Source organism: Panulirus ornatus, chromosome 59, assembly GCF_036320965.1.
Source record: "Panulirus ornatus isolate Po-2019 chromosome 59, ASM3632096v1, whole genome shotgun sequence".
Lineage (NCBI taxonomy): Eukaryota > Metazoa > Arthropoda > Malacostraca > Decapoda > Palinuridae > Panulirus > Panulirus ornatus.
The window spans coordinates 1,319,428-1,336,858 of record NC_092282.1 but is presented as its reverse complement, the minus strand read 5'-3'; the positions used below and the strand labels follow the sequence as shown (position 1 = coordinate 1,336,858).

The following is a 17,431-nucleotide window of genomic DNA, read 5'->3' as shown; positions in this document are numbered from 1 at the left end:
GACCTTACATATGCACCTATTTACCTCCTCTCAAATTAGTTTGCTTTGCTCTCATAGACTTTTAATCATCGTATTTCTGATACTCTAATTTGGTTTCCCCAACCTCGAGTTGTATTGTTTTACTGATATCTCTCACCTTCTAATTCAAGTTTTCTTGGATATCATGTTTCACATTATCATTCCATAATTTTCAAATTTTCTCTCCTTGCTTTTTATTTATAACTCTTTTCCTACACTGTCTAAAATAAGGGCTAGCTCACACTCAACTCTCATATAATTTAATAAGTCCAATCAAAACCTCTCACAGACCTTATATCATGCACTCCCTCTCAAATTTTCTTTGCCAAAATAAATATTCTGTTATACTTCACATTTTCTCTACACTGATACCATGCATACTTATGGATGTCAAACTACCTAACACCTTTCTACAATGTCTTGTCCATCAAGTCATGTTATCCATCACAATAAGCATCTACCCTAGATATACCTCCTTGAATATTCTTTCAAAGTTCTCTCCCAGAAAGAATCCTTCTTTCATATAAATGTATGGCACATATGCAACAAAATCATTACACAGGCATTTAAATATTTTCAGTCAAAGGTCTTTTTAAACAACTCATTTTTCATAGGAATTTCAACAATTTCTGTCACATAACCACCTGTACCACCTAGTAAGTCTAATCTCACACACCTAGCCCCTTTCCAGTCAGATGCTCCACTATCCCCTGACTCTGACTTGTACACTTAACACAAACTGCCCTTCTGCCAATAACATTCATCATCTATTTCTTATATGATCCACTCTGCCACTCAAATCTACAACTCTTATCATATATATAGGCACATCACTTATGCCTGAAACCATAGGCAACTTTTGTCGGAACTTATTTGCAAGCCTTGGATATCAAGCCCAAACTCCACAGGCTGATAAAAGCAAGGACCCCTAATATAATTCACTTATTAAAAATTAAACAAAAAGCCAATTAAAAATTATGCATAAAGCCATAATTTTGAATGAACCAGACATCAGGAATATCATATCCAAAAAATCCCGAAGGCAATAATATCACTGCAAAAATCTGGTGACTCACCTACATAACATAAGCGATTGATAAGGTCAATGACATAAGTGACATAACGGCGCCCCTGCAGAAGCGACTGCCGTAGATATGGAGGAAGGTACTTCACAAGAAGATTCTTTTTCAGCGGATGACTAAGGAATTCATCAATCTCCCCTGAGGTATTGCTAACGCTTACCAGACGGACAAAGATGCAGAGAGGCAAGCGAAGGAGAATATCACACACAAATGCCCAACCACTCTCAGTGTTCATGTGGTTTGGAAGAGGAGGAATGAACATTCTGAAAATAAAAGTAAATGTAATTAATCAAGTACAAAAAATAAAAAAGTTGATAGGGACAAGTTGGCCTCAGTCATCCAGGAAACCACTACCTAGAGAAAAATAAAGTCTGTTCTTTTTACCAATGATCTTTGGCCACATTCACAATGCAAACCATTTCATGGTTTATCACTCAAAACCCACACCACACTTATGAATTATCCTTAACATTTCTTGCATAGTTTTCTGTTCTTCCTTAATTCTCACTACAGGTCATACAAGAGTGCTTTATGTTAATCTGCCACTCTGATAAAATATCATCAAAGAGGCTTGCAAGTAGGTTAGTCTTTCTGTTCTTTGATCAAAGATGATAACATTATTCACCAAGTCCTTAATGAATATGAAAGAGAAATTCATAAGAATCACAAATGTCATTGTACTTTTGCTGTTGTGCTGTCATAATTAAATTTTCCTCTCTGATGACAGTAAAGACAGCTAAATTTTCTGGTGCTATGCACACGTTAATGACTGAATACATATCAATGGTCCAAACAAATTTCAAAAACACATTGATAAATGTCAAACAACAGCATCATAAGAAAAAGTGTGAAATAATGTATACTTTATTAAGGATAGTACAATATCAAATACTTTCATTATAAACTTAGGAAAATTATATCTAAAGATTTGTATTATTCAGTCTGAAACTTTTATGTGTTTTCACTGTATCTATGTTAATTAACTTTTTACAGGAAAGAATTAACCTTACCATTATCTACATTTTGTGGTCACTTTACTTCCTTTTGGTCTTTTTAGAAGATTAACTTTAATTGATGATGATATTCTTCAATTTGATTTGCTCAAGAATTCATGCAAATAACTCATTGGATATAGAGCTTGTGGTTACTTTTACTCCTTTTGGTCTTTTTAGAAGATATGCTTAATGATTGATGGTACTCTTCAATTTACTTTGATCAAGAATTCATGTAAATAACTCATTGTTTATGAAGTTTATCATTCTTCTTGATAACTTTCATATCAAGAAGCTGTTTTATGCACATCTCTGCTTTACTTATGAGTTTTGTTTCTTCTTTGTTCACTTCTGGGGATTCTTTAATCTTTTGGGATGCGTCAACACAGTCTTCTTAGCACTTCTTAACTACCATTTCCAAAATCTTACATGTGCACAACCAGCAGCTATGAATGCACTTTCAGTAAAATAAATTGGATTTAATTGATCAATATCTGATGTTTTCCACTAAACAGAAATACTGTTATATATGTATCTTTAAGAATACAGAAATTTTGATAGTACCACATTTTCTAGCAAATTCTCAATATACTGTTTTTGCAAGTGTGACCAGACCATGGTTTACAAGCAGTATGTATTTCTTAAAAAGTTAAAGAGATGCTAATGAGAAGAAAGGAAGAGGCTTGAGAACTGGAGTGGGAGCCAATAGGTTTTCTAAGGATGCTGACCTAAAATATTTGCAAACCTATCATTGTAGATGGTCAAAAATGTGATGACTAACTCACTTCCAAGACAGTTCAGGGCAGTATATTGTTGGGTAGCTAGACAGATCTTCATTCTGAAGCTGCACCTCAGGGGATGATGCAGCAATTGCAGCCCAAGCTTCCTCATGCTGTAAGTCCTCCTGGCCTCCATAACCATATACCAAGTAGAACAGCAACTTGTGAAGCTCACACATACGTACAAACTTTGGTCCTAGGCTCCCTTTCATTCCAGTGACCTACAAAAATGCATTATCATTACCTAAACTTCTGATATCAAAGCCTAATGCACTGCAAATCCATATATAACAAATGAGAATGTCAAGAGCATAAAAGTAGAAAAGCATTATGACAGTTAACTGACCTTTTTGGCCACACTGCATGATGTAGCATCAGCTGCTGAGGATGAGTTCTTCACAGAAGTAATTTGGTGCATGAGTTTAAGCTCCTGCATACTTTCTCCAACAGAACTTTTGTTGACAGGTCCCTCATCTTCCTCTTCTGTTTCCCGTTCTTTACTAAATCCAGGACTTCTGTCCTCAGACTTGATCTTCCGTCCTTGCTGCTTACCCTCAGGTGATCCACTTTCAGCTTCCCGTTTTGGGTCGCTACCAACAGCCAAGAATTTCAACTTTTGTTGTTCAATAGCAGATTTAAGGTGTGGGCTCTCTGCAATACATCAACGTACATGCTGTTCACTACCATACACACAATTCTATCATACAACAATATATTTCAGATACTATTTATTGCCAAACAAATACAACTCTAATACTTCAATAGCAGATTTAAGGTGTGGGCTCTCTGCAATACATCAACGTACATGCTGTTCACTACCATACACACAATTCTATAATACAACAATATATTTTAGATACTATTTATTGCCAAACAAATACAACTCTAATACTTTTTCTATAACTGTTTGCCTTTCCCATATTTGTATGAAAGCATATGGAACAAAATACTGTATCTGACCAAAAATCATCTCTAGGCATCTCCATCAGTTCCTACTTTTAGAGTCGTTACACAGATAAGAAGGATTTCCGATTTCCTAATCCCAACTCTTTCAGTTACCCTTCCCAACAAGCAGGAGATAATGAGTGGTATTCTTTGTCCTCTGCCCCCAGGAATAATAACTCAGTAATACATCAGTATGTTTTAGGTGATGTTTACTGTCATACATATATACAATCAAGCAATACTCCATCGTATTTTGGATGCTATCTACTGCTATACATGAATACAGTCAAGAAAAACAAATCTTAATGCATGTTTACAATATCGACACTATAACTGAACACTTACATTTTAAACAAATCTTAATGCATGTCTACAATATCAACACTATAACTGAACACTTACATTTTCAACACTTAAATGAAATTTATTTTTCTTTGTCACAAAACAAAAGTATTACAGCATCATTCTCGCTTTACAGTAGATACCATAAATCAAACTACGTGGCATAACTTGTGAAATAAGGACCTCAAATGCATAAGATCTTCCAAAGCATACCAATATCATTCAGCTTGAAGGTCTTTCCAAGACTTGGTAAAAACAACCTTCTTTTTCTGAGGACATGTGTTTTGACATATCAATTCACTGTTTCATGACCAGAGTATGTCTACTACTATACCATTTGTAAATAAAAAAATCCTTCCCTTTGGGTATGGAAAAGCATCTTAAGAGATCCTAAGCAGACTAATCATTGTATTCACTCTTCTCTCAACAACTTCACACTGCAACTTTACCACTTTCATGGTCCCTGACAATAGCTTAATTGCTGAATCCTTACTTCACAGGTTCCTGTTGTTCATCATTCTAGCCTTGAGCCATACTGTGGATGTGGCTCACATGATGCACAATTACAAGAACCTCCTTCATTTTTACTGTGATCTATATTAGGTGAAGCTCTAGCTTAACCTTATACTCCTAACCAAAATTAATGCATCCAATTCTAACATCGAAGTCAACTCTTTTCCCTTCAGAAAAGAGAAGGGTGTAAACCATGGTCTCTGTCCTATAGGTACCTTAAAAAATTATGTGGATTCCATACTTACATATTCTGGAGATAATATCTTCATCTCCCCTGACTCCATGCTTTCCTTGTCAGCATTAGACATTGCTACTTTAATTCCAACATCTCATCTTGAAATCTCTACCTGTCCAATATGACTGTGCCCATCATGACAAATGTCTTTTATGTGGAATCTCATACTGAAGGACATCTGTCACAGAGGGCTATAGAGCTATGCCAGCACCTCTTACCACATGACATGAGTCAGATTCTGTAGTGGACTCCCTGTGTGGCACCAAGGTGTCTACTGGAGACCTCTTCCTCATAATCTTCTCACAAATTCTTTAAATGTAAGTTCAAGAGTTTACCACCCCATCATCTCTTGGGGACTGCAGAAAATGAAACATCTGCATCTCCAATATTAAAAAGAATACTTTCTTACTCAAGATTTTGGAGCCATCACATAATGATTCCCCCTCCAACTCAAATCTCAAATAAATACACTCTTCCCTCCATGAGCTTTGTAATATTACCTATACCTTCTCTTTCCAGAAGGAACTCACATAAATCACCAGAGGAATACAACAACAGATAAAGAAAAAAATAAAATCAATGATCACATGAGATCTAAAAGCATTTTGATAACAAGAATGAATATCAAAAGTAGAGACAGATTATTAGATAAATAGAAATACATAAATCTTTAAACATTTTGTGAGCAACTTACCAAAATTGATGCTTGGGTGGACAACAAATCGCACCAATTTGACTAATTTATCACACTTGAGTTTGACAATAATATTCTTGAGGAAGCCACCCCTCGAAAGTTTATCTAGTAACCGGTTAAGGCTTTTTTTATCCATCTTCACAGCATATCCTTCTTCTGTTTCAGCCTAAAAGAAGATTAATAAAGAAATGAGAATAGAAAAGGCTTGTTTCTATGGTATATCAATGAAAAATCTAAAAAATGCTTGCATCTGTATGTCAAGGAGGCAACACTGGATGTAAAAAGCTAAGAGACCTCCACTTTTTCAAAAGACATTCCACAGACCAACATATAACTAGCCCCACTACAGTGCCACTTACAAAATGACCATCAGATACCCATCATGCATGCACTGTGACACCTAAAACACAAGCAAATCAGTTCTTAATCAATATGAAGTCCAAGATCACACAAATAAATCAAGAATGGGAAAGAGGTAAACAACAGTTTATTACCTCACTTAGTCACAATGCAGAAAAAGTTCAGTCATCATGATGGATGCTTTTCCACAAGAACCAAGAGGACAGAATGTTAACTTCTTGAATATAATGGCAAATATCACTCTAGAGGGAGTGGACACAGCTTATTTACTGTCACTTACCATGCACAAATAGATAAAACAAAAAAAATTTGTAAAACACTCGTGCCTCTTGCTTATGGTTTTATATCCCCTTTCCTCATACACTTAGAATCCTGGTAGCCAATTTATCCAAACATAAAATGGTAACAAACTCAATATGTAAGATAGTAATCATTAACCCCTTAAATCCTCTAGATGGATATTTCCTTTGCTTGGTAACTAATCTAGAAGGATATGTACGTATCAAGTTTAACACCTTGATATTGAGGTCACCTATCAAGCCTAAGAGATTGCCACATTTAGAAGACCCGGCAGAGGGTGATCTTGAACTGTTTGATGATGATGATCTGCCTTCAAACCAACTGAAGAGTGATTTTAAGGACAATTACTCTTTGAGCACTGAAAGCTGACCAAGATGAAGCAGAAGGTGATTTTTGGCAAACATGGAAGCATTGCTCCCATCACTGTCTGACCACAACAAAACAGTATCTAATGGGTGCACTTAGTAATTTCACAAAACTTTATGATTTTGCTATTTTGAAATAATCATCACACACATTGATTAAAAGAAAAGATTTATAAGACAATAATGATAAAAATCAGTAATCAATATTTCAGTGTAAAATAAATAACAAAACATGTCCAACAGCAACTTACTTGACAATTAGGCCTTGCTAATGCACATTTTAGTATATTGAGCTGAAACATCTACAAAACTTTTGTATATTTTCAGAGTGAAAGAGGTGGAGAAAATACACTTCTGATGCGATTTACTGTCATTGTGATATGAACAACTTTGATATTGTAAGGTAAAGATATATGGATATGGATATAGATACAGATACAGACAGATGGATGGACAGAAATAAATTCTTTCAACAACATGAAAACCTTAAAATCAGATGGGTTGGTAATGACATATAAGTCCAGAGTTAAGAGGTTAAAGCTAACTTAATTTGTAAATTAGGAATTAGTACTTATGGCTGTTACTTACCTGCACAATCATTTTCTGCAACTTGAAAGCATCATCAATTACCCTGATGGACCTGACAGCCTCAATTATCATGTTGGCCCGCTTCATCATGCGAGTGGTCACATGAGGTGAACTGCGCTTCTGATTGCTGTATGTTAGACGGATTTCCTCCAGCATGCTTAAGAACCTGTAATACCAAATTTAAAGCCATCAAGAAAATAAAAACAGAACAGAACTTTTCAAGAGACCTCTCTTAAGGACAATGCTTACAGGAACTGCTGTCTTAGATTGTCAAGGATGAAGATGGTTGGATTGTAAGCAGGAAGTGAAACCATAAAAATTTCACTAATTCAGTAAAATTATGAATGACAGAGGCAACCATCAACCAGAAAGCACCATGAACTTACATCAGGGGCAGGATTACCATTTGTTAATCTCAGGAGTGTGTATCATATCTCTCTCGTCAAATGAAAGTCCAATGCTGTAAGGATCAGACGATGCACAAGAATCATATCTCTACTCTTGTTAATTGTCCGTGTTGTGACACTCTACCCATCATAACCCCTTTTCTATATTACAAACATCAGCCAGATGAAGTGCTGGGGTAAAAGCTACATATTAATGGTTTATTACCACAAATCATGTTTTCTTTTCATACTATTCACTATTTCACGCATTAGCGAGGTAGCGTTAAGAACAGAGGACTGAGCCTTGGAGGGAATATCCCCACTTGGCCCCATTCTTTGTTCCTTCTTTTGGAAAGTTAAAAACGAGAGGGAAGGATTTCCAGCCCCCCACAAATTACCACAAATCATGTATACTACATAAATGCCTTTTCTTGAATTCATCTCAAAGGACACAATACATAAACTGCAATCAATCCCTAAGTCATAAGATACAACAGATAAAAGTCACTAATACCTGAGTCAAAGGAAAAACAAATAATAATCCATTCAAGGTGAAAATACACAACTAAAGAGTAACCCTCAGTCTGCACCGAGATACCATGATTAAAATGGTATGGAAAAAAGGGTGAGAAAAAGAAAGAAATGTCCCCTTATGTTCTCTCCAGTTCCCTTGCCCTCCTATGTTCTCTTATGTTCTCAATAAGCTCTCATGTTCCATGTTCCCTATGTTCTCTCCAGATTTTCATGTTTCTTCATGTTCTACATCTCTCATGATGCAAAGGAATACAAATGAATTCAAACCTTTGCGGAAGATGAAAACAGGCAAGGCAACGGGTTAGGATGGTATTGCAGTGGAATTCATTAAAAAAGGGGGGTGACTGTGTTATTGACTGGTTGGTGAGGATATTCAATGTATGTATGGTTCATAGGTACATTTATATTTATTATACTTTGTCGCTGTCTCCACGTTAGCGAGGTAGTGCAAGGAAACAGACAAAAGAATGGCCCAACACACCCACATACACATGTATATATATACACGTCCACACACGACTATATACATACCTATACATTTCAATGTATACATATATAAAAATAAACAGACATATACTTATATACACATGTACATAATTCATACTTGCTGCCTTCATCCATTCCAGTCGCCACCCCGCCACACATGAAATGGCACTCCCCTCCCCCTCCGTGCATGTGAGGTAGCGCTAGGAAAAGACAACAAAGGCCACATTCGATCACACTCAGTCTCTAGCTGTCATGTGTAATGCACCGAAACCACTGCTCCCTTTCCACATCCAGGCCCCACAAAACTTTCTATGGTTTACCCCAGACGCTTCACATGCCCTGGTTCAACCCACTGACAGCACGTCAACCCCAGTATACCACATCGTTCCAATTCACTCTATTCCTTGCAAGCCTTTCACCCTCCTGTATATTCAGGCCCTGATCACTAAAAATCTTTTTCACTCCCTTTCCACCTCCAATTTGGTCCCCCACTTCTCCTCATTCCCTCCACCTCTGACACATATATCCTCTTTGTCAATATTTCCTCACTCATGTGTGGTGGGGTGGTGATGGGAATGGAAGCCAGCAAGTCTGAGTATGTACATGTGTAAATATGTATGTCTGTGTATGTATGTATATGTTGAAATACATAGGTATGTATAGGTGCGTGTGTGGGCATGTATGTATATAAATGTGTAAGTGGGTGGGTTGGGCCATTCATTCATCTGTTTCCTTGCCCTACCTTGCTGACATGGGAGACAGCGACAAAGTATAATACATAAAAGAAAAAAATATATCTGTGTATGTATATGTAAGTATGTGTTGAAATGTATTTGTATGTGTATGTGTGTGTGTATATGTGTGTATGGGCATTTATGTATATACATGTGTGTGTGGGTGGGTTGGGCCATTCCTCGTCTGTATCCTTGTGCTACCTCGCTGACACGGGAGATGGCGATTAAGTATAATTATTTCAGTATCTCGATAAAATGCATCTAAATATCATCCTAGTAGACTGGAAATATAAATGCAACTTTAGAATTTGTTATACATAATAAGAATATAAGTAACTGAATTCTGTTTAAACACAGTCCAATTCATCCCTTAATTAGCCTATTACATTTCAGACTGAGGGTATAACTGTAAGCCATCCAGTAAAATATATTCAAAGTTGCAAAGCTTGTATATTACACTTGACAACTAGAGATTGGATGAGTGCAAATGAGGCCACTGCTCATCTGTTTCTGACACTATGCTACAATAGTAGGAAATGTAATTAAGCATTACAAATAAATCAAAAGTCTCACCCTTTATTATTAGCATCTTTCCCAGAAACCTGTTTCTTTCTGTCACCTTCCTGTGGGTCCCACAGAGATATTGAAGCCGTAGAAGGAGTGTCTGTGGCAGAACTATTACCACAATGCTTCTCTGATGTCAGCATTTCCAAATTCACTTCAACCCCTTCCAAGCAGTTGGACTCTAGAACTCTTGACACCTCACCCTAAAAATATGATTAATACCCTGTACTGACAAGTTAATTGCAGTAAATATATCTCAAACATTTGGATTTAGATCTACATGAAAAATGATAAGAATTTCTGTTTAATATTGCACAGGCTTTCTTGTGGGTTCATATTACAATTAAATCTGCTAAACGCTTAAATAACAAAGTATTATCTACAGTGCACTAAAAATGGGCTATCAAACACATTCAAATCTGATTGCACTGACAACTAGCAGTACAGTCATAAACTGTGAATAAAGAATGTTCCATGTACTGAAAAGGAAATAAAACTTATAGAGGATACAAAACAAACTTACATTCCATATTCAAAAAATGAGCAAAGACCAGTGAGCTTTGCAGAATAATATTCTATGTTTCTTCACAATTGTTCAATGTTTCCTGCATTAATGTGGCAGCACTAGGAACAGGTGAAGAAATAGCAACATTCCCTCACATCCACTTTCTGGCTGTCATGTGTAAGGCAGTGAAACCATAGCCCTCAATCCACAACCGAGCCCCACATCATTAACTCCATTCCTATTTCTATAAGAAGGACTAAGTGCATACAGATATGTGGGCAGGCCAGATGGGAGAGATAATGCTCATATCAATAGCTCCTCAGAAGAAAAATAATTATAGTACCTAAACAACACCCCCAGCTTTTGGGAAGTTGATTCTGTGATGTTCATTACATAAGATTTCAAGGACACACTGGAAGGTATGATTATGCCCAGAATTACCATAGGGATAAATTTCAATGTTTTGAAATCTAATATTGGGAAAAGAGGGAGATGTAGAAAGAAACACTGGTAAAAACTGCGTTGTGGCACTGTTGACCTTGACCAGGTTCATGCTTCCCCAGTCCAAGATGCCACACAAGTCTAAATCAAGAGAGTGTATGCGTTCAGTGTGAAAGAAATAATGAATATTGGTACTGGAGTAAAACAGGAGATGAAGTTCATTTAAGAAAAGCGTAATCATCAGCATTGGAGTGAGTATGGCTGGAGGTTAAGGAAAGAAAATTTCAGGCTGACAGAAAAGGGATAGACAATAGGGCCTCCGCGGGTTGGCAGTTAGCATTGCTCACCATTACGCATTCATGGGACGCCCATAGTCTAGCTCATAGGTTTGAATCCTGGTTGTGTCACTTGGTCCATAGTCAACACAGCTGTTCATCATCCTCCAAAGGCTAGTCAATAAACAGGGTAACTGGCTTAGGCTCGGGTGTATATATATATATATATATATAGCATCACTGAGATGCCCTTGATTAGAGCATTCAGTCACCTCTGCCATCTCAGCTAAAAGAGATAGACAGATAAAAAGAGAACCTTGAGGGATTGCATAGATGACAGGAGAAAATGACAGTCATCTCATCAACACTACTGCAATGGACTGCCAGAAAGTAAACTATGCACTAGAGATCAGTGAGAAACAGAAAAGGCAAATAAAAGAAACCTAAAAAGCAAAGACTGCCAGAATGTCAAATGTTTTGGAGATGCCAAGGGCCTCAGCCAAAGATCAAGTGGACCTTGCATTGCAAAAGCAGTTTTGGTGATCTAAAAAGGGGAATGAAATCCAAGGTTTTCAAGAAAATAAAAGTTTGGGAAAGTTTCAAAGACTTTAGAGATAACAAAAATGAGAGCAAAGGGGTGATAGTTGGAGGGTTAGAATGGGCTGCAACAAGACATACTTCCAAAAATAGGTAAAAGTAGGGATTCTTTGAAAGAGAAAAACAGGTAAGCAGGTACAAGAACTGGTTCAGCAGTACATTCCATTAAGACATGGGTAGGTATGCCATCCACACTATATGGCTTGTCAACTTACTTGTAGCTGGGAGAGTAGTCAGGAAAATATATGAGAGCAAAGGTTTAAAGGGTGAAGGTGGGGAGAAGGACTAGATATGGAATCACATAATCAGTAGGAGAGTTAGTCAGTAAAAGAAATTAAATCAGCATACTTTCTTTTGAAAGGCATGTGTATGTGTAGGAAGAGAGGAAAGTGATTGGTTCTCAGTTAATGTAGGTTTGCGGCAGGGGTGTGTGATGTCTCCATGGTTGTTTAATTTGTTTATGGATGGGGTTGTTAGGGAGGTGAATGCAAGAGTTTTGGAAAGAGGGGCACGTATGAAGTCTGTTGGGGATGAGAGAGCTTGGGAAGTGAGTCATTTGTTGTTCGCTGATGATACAGCGCTGGTGGCTAATTCATGTCAGAAACTGCAGAAGCTGGTGACTGAGTTTGGTAAAGTGTGTGAAAGAAGAAAGTTAAGAGTAAATATGAATAAGAGCAAGGTTATTAGGTACAGTAGGGTTGAGGGTCAAGTCAATTGGGAGGTAAGTTTGAATGGAGAAAAACTGGAGGAAGTAAAGTGTTTTAGATATCTGGGAGTGGATCTGGCAGCAGATGGAACCATGGAAGCGGAAGTGAATCATAGGGTGGGGGAGGGGGCAAAAATCATGGGAGCCTTGAAGAATGTGTGGAAGTCAAGAACATTATCTCGGAAAGCAAAAATGAGTATGTTTGAAGGAATAGTGGTTCCAACAATGTTGTATGGTTGCGAGGCGTGGGCTATGGATAGAGTTGTGCGCAGGAGGGTGGATGTGCTGGAAATGAGATGTTTGAGGACAATGTGTGGTGTGAGGTGGTTTGATCGAGTAAGTAACGTAAGGGTAAGAGAGATGTGTGGAAATAAAAAGAGCGTGGTTGAGAGAGCATAAGAGGGCATTTTGAAATGGTTTGGGCACATGGAGAGAATGAGTGAGGAAAGATTGACCAAGAGGATATATGTGTTGGAGGTGGAGGGAACGAGGAGAAGTGGGAGACCAAATTGGAGGTGGAAAGATGGAGTGAAAAAGATTTTGTGTGATCGGGGCCTGAACATGCAGGAGGGTGAAAGGAGGGCAAGGAATAGAGTGAACTGGATCGATGTGGTATACTGGGGTTGACGTGCTGTCAGTGGATTGAATCAGGGCATGTGAAGCGTCTGGGGTAAACCATGGAAAGCTGTGTAGGTATGTATATTTGCGTGTGTGGACGTGTATGTATATACATGTGTATGGGGGTGGGTTGGGCCATTTCTTTCGTCTGTTTCCTTGCGCTCCCTCGCAAATGCGGGAGACAGCAAAAAAAAAAAAAAAAAAAACTTTCTTTGGAATGACAATTTTGCAATGCTTCCAGCAGAAATGAAAGTGGAAAGAGAATCAGGAGAAAGGAAGAATTCCATGGCCCAGTACACTCAGTCTCTGATGTGGAAAGCATCAGAGCAAGAGCAATCAAACCATTATCGTGAGGATAAATGCTTTGAAGGGAAATATGACTCTATTTAAACTGAGATAACCTGAGCAATACAGTAGCACAACTGAAGGCATCCCAGATGAAGCAGCACCAGTCCCATGAAAAGTGAGTGTAAAAGCTGTGTCGTGATGACCACACAGTCCTTCCAAAGTGCTATGATTGGTATTCTAAGGGGGATAGAGGATTAGGTATGCCTAACTGGAAATGTTACAGATTAGACTGTGGTTAGAGAACCTTAAGGGGGCAAAAAAACTGCATAAAGTGGGGGGGGGTGTCAAAATGTGAAAAAAAATAAAATGTGAGTTGGAGTAGTTATAACAGTCAGGAACTTGGATGTCTAATTATTTGTTCTATGACAATATGATAAAAAGAATGGCTTTTAACTCCATCGAAGATCATCCCAAGAAGAACCAAGCTACTTGTTGTGGTGCATGTTGAAATTACTTGCTTGAAATATTCAGCACATGGATATGAAGAAAGTAATCCTTTGTGGCAGGAGGTCAAGTAGTCTGTACCACAAGTAATTAAGAACATCATGTTTAAAGTACAGATTTGCAATGATCATGCCTGCACAGGAGCATTAGGTGGAAGTAGTTAGTTGGAACATTAGGTAAGAGCCTTTGCAAATGCTGTACTAGAGATGCCCTCTGCTGGTGGCCTGTTAAGGGTGAGGTACTAAAGGCTGAAAAGCGGCACTAAAGTTTGCCAGTTATGCAGACTATGTTGCCATGGCCACCCCCATGAGGGAATTCCAATTGGGAACAGGCATCAGATACAGATAGATATAGATAGAAAGACACCATCTACTTACCCAATTCTTAGCTTTTCATGCTTTAACTTCATAGATAATAATCTTGTCATGAAAAACTTGTAATCTAACATAATTTCACACTATCGTTCTTTGTTAGTGCCACTCTTTCTGTAGCATGACCATCAGTATCACCTTCCAGACTTAACTTCACTCCTCACACTCCATTCCACACAAAAAGGTCTCACTACCTTACAGCACTGTCTCACACAAAACTAATGTTTAATTTTCCCCTTTTAAAAGTATCTACAAATTCTATCCTCTTATATTCATTACATGTTCCTCTCACATTCCACTCACCCACAAACTGTAACTCTTGTCAAAAGCAGCATTGCTTGAAACCTCATTCCAAGAGGCAATGAAAAGTGTAAGTATGCCAAACTTCCTGAGGTTGACTTGGAATTCAGCTACCTGTCAAATCTCATTTTTTCAACTTATCACTTCTATTTCACACCATCTCTAATTTTCATGAACATAACACAATCTATAAATCACAAACACCCTTCATCTTTCTGGAAATATGAGAAATCTTTAGTATTTCACAAAGCCCTCTTACATCTTTGGATGTTGATGGTTTAACAACTTCAGCTTGATCCTGCTCCATCATAGCCATCATCTTTTGTCTCTCTTTTCGGAACTCCTGTGTTAAGTGACCTGTTTTTGCATACTTGTGTGAAACATATCTGGACACACGTTGCCTCCAAACATCTTTCATGAGAGAATGAACAGTGTTACGTCGCTGAAGGTTTCGACAAATAGTGCGGGAGTCAAGCTTAGTTTGTCCCAGAAGACGTGCCATATCTGACTGTGAAACTCCATCCGGCCCAGCTTCTTCCACTGCTTCATATGCTTGTTGCAAAAGACCAATGCCCCACACTACCTGTAAGGATAATTTCAAAATTCACTTCATGTATCACAAACCTCTATGTAACAGTTTTCACAAAAACTTCAGCAAACCACACATTGGAGTAGCTCTGAACACCTAAACCTGAATTGCATGAACAAAATCTGAACATAGCACTAAAAGTAACATCTATAGTGCTCAAGACATAGGTCTAATGCTGTGGCCACCCAAGCTGACAGGGATTTCTTAATTATATCATGCTCACACCAGCTGTCCACCTACCAATGCTAAAAGGAAAACAAATAAAGCAACTTACACGCTGCTGATCCAGGATGCCAGGATAAGAGTCATCCTCCTCCTCATCATCAGCCACTTCATCTACTTTGCAAACCTCAACTGGATCAATTTTGGGATTGATGAGTTCCATGATACGTACAAATTTTTCAGCATCCTTTCCTTTACATCGCCACTGGGCTGGAGAAGCATCAGGAAACACCTTCCGGTAGGGGGCTGTAACATTCCTGACATATCTGTAAAAATTTTTTACTTTAATCAAAATCAGAAAGAAGCACATTAGGATATAATAAGAATAAGAAGCATTTTGACTGATCCTGACCATCCATGGCTATGCTGCCACAGGAGTTATGCATAAGAAATTTCTTTGAATGAAACAATTTTTACAATATGACAGAAGGTTCAAGGGGAAAAATATCTGAAAAGTGGCTTCCACTCTAACCTGTCTGAGAAACCTCTCACAGGAGGATATCATTAATCTTAGAAGGCTACGGTACCCTACAGGAACCCTGGTCCACCACAGATGGTGTCTGTATCTGCAGGACACTTCCATGTGTGGCATCAAGGGGTATACAAGGCACTTCCTTCTAACCGACTGTTTATTACTTTATTTCTGCAAGTTCAAAAGGTTTCAAGTGGCTTCCATTTAAGTATGTTCTTATCCTCTCTGCTCAATAATTGACTCCTGTTGGAAAGAATATGAATTTTCAATTCACAGAAAACTATTTCTTCCAGCAGTAAGCAAACCTTTTCTCTTTTCAGCCCTCCTTTCCCCTCCTTACTTACCAATAATTCACTTACTGTAGTCTGGAGGTTTTGCTGGAAAAACTAGTTTGGCTGTGCTCAATAAATCTAGATTTGAGCTCTTACCATAAGCCATGTTCCTTGAGAGGAGATGCTGGTGTGTAGCAATTTGCATATAGTGATCCTGTTCTTAGAATCACGTAATGAAATTACCCCAAATTTTTATTGGGATTCGGCCAATTTTTCTTGAACAGAGTGGTGTTCTCTCATATCCTTTACTCAATGGGTGGCATTTCACAGGCTCAAAACTCATCTTTTTAACTAAAATTTCTTGCCTAATTCTTTTTACAAGGTTCCAGCTAAAAGGAAATAAAAAAAATATTGTATTTCTGAAATATAACAATCTTAAACATCATTAGGCAGGCTTGGATTAATAGTTGAAAATGCCTTTTTTAAGAAAACTGAAGCTACATACACTGATAGAAATACGCTACCTCTGAAACTCTGAGCTCTTAAACAACTTTCTACAGGATGTTTCAGGCATGCCCATCTCCTCTTTGACCATGGTGTAGGGGGCAGAGTTGTTAGGTTTACTCTTGAGGATTTCCACTGCTCGCTGAATCATCATGATGAACTTGGAGCGACGCTCCACAAAGAATCTGTATGTGGAAACTGTCATTACAATTCAACAACAATATGCCAATGATGATGGCACTTGTGAAGAAATGTCCCAGGCACACTTACAGAGAAATGAACTGATACTACAGGGTCTGGAAGAATATTTGGATAAGCCATGGCAACCATTCTGCGCTACAACAGGAAAAAAAAAAGATGTTCAAATACACTGAAGAAACTGTAACAGATTTTTAGCAGGCATTTATGATTAGTCCTTAATTGTAAGAATGCATAAAGAGATTGTTTCAGTGTCCATACTATAAGCAAACACTTGAGTTGCTTGCAGTCACATAAGGCAATCATAAATGAAAAATATTTCCTGCATAGAATACGATAGCATGTATAAATATGGGGCAATATAGAACACAATAACATGTATGAATATGGAACAATATAGGCTATAGATAGCGTTGTACAGAGGAGGGCTGACATGTAGGAAATGAAATGTCTGAGGACAATATGTGGTATGAGGTGGTTTAATCAAGTAAGTAATGCAAGGGCAAGAGAGATGTGTGGAAATAAAAAGAACATGGTTGAGAGAGCAGAAAAGGGTGTGCTGAAATGGTTTAGAAACATGGAGAATGAATGAGGAAAGATTGACAAAGAGGATATATGTGTCAGAAGTGGAGGGAACAAGGAGAAGTGGGAG

General features: G+C 37.9%; 1 protein-coding gene across 4 annotated transcripts in view; it reads right to left on the bottom strand.

Moving 5' to 3' along the window:
• Nucleotides 1–17,431, bottom strand: part of LOC139767262 (general transcription factor 3C polypeptide 1) — a 65,309-nt gene that overhangs the window by 33,936 nt on the left and 13,942 nt on the right. For all 4 annotated transcript variants that reach the window (XM_071696426.1, XM_071696424.1, XM_071696425.1 and 1 more), the window contains 9 exons: nucleotides 16,602–16,766; nucleotides 15,386–15,599; nucleotides 14,782–15,105; nucleotides 9,927–10,120; nucleotides 7,214–7,379; nucleotides 5,601–5,766; nucleotides 3,218–3,522; nucleotides 2,878–3,092; nucleotides 1,095–1,363 (listed from right to left, as the gene is read on the bottom strand). In XM_071696426.1, the coding sequence (XP_071552527.1) occupies nucleotides 1,095–1,363; nucleotides 2,878–3,092; nucleotides 3,218–3,522; nucleotides 5,601–5,766; nucleotides 7,214–7,379; nucleotides 9,927–10,120; nucleotides 14,782–15,105; nucleotides 15,386–15,599; nucleotides 16,602–16,766 (2,018 nt within the window). The remainder of the gene's footprint in view (nucleotides 1–1,094; nucleotides 1,364–2,877; nucleotides 3,093–3,217; nucleotides 3,523–5,600; nucleotides 5,767–7,213; nucleotides 7,380–9,926; nucleotides 10,121–14,781; nucleotides 15,106–15,385; nucleotides 15,600–16,601; nucleotides 16,767–17,431) is intronic.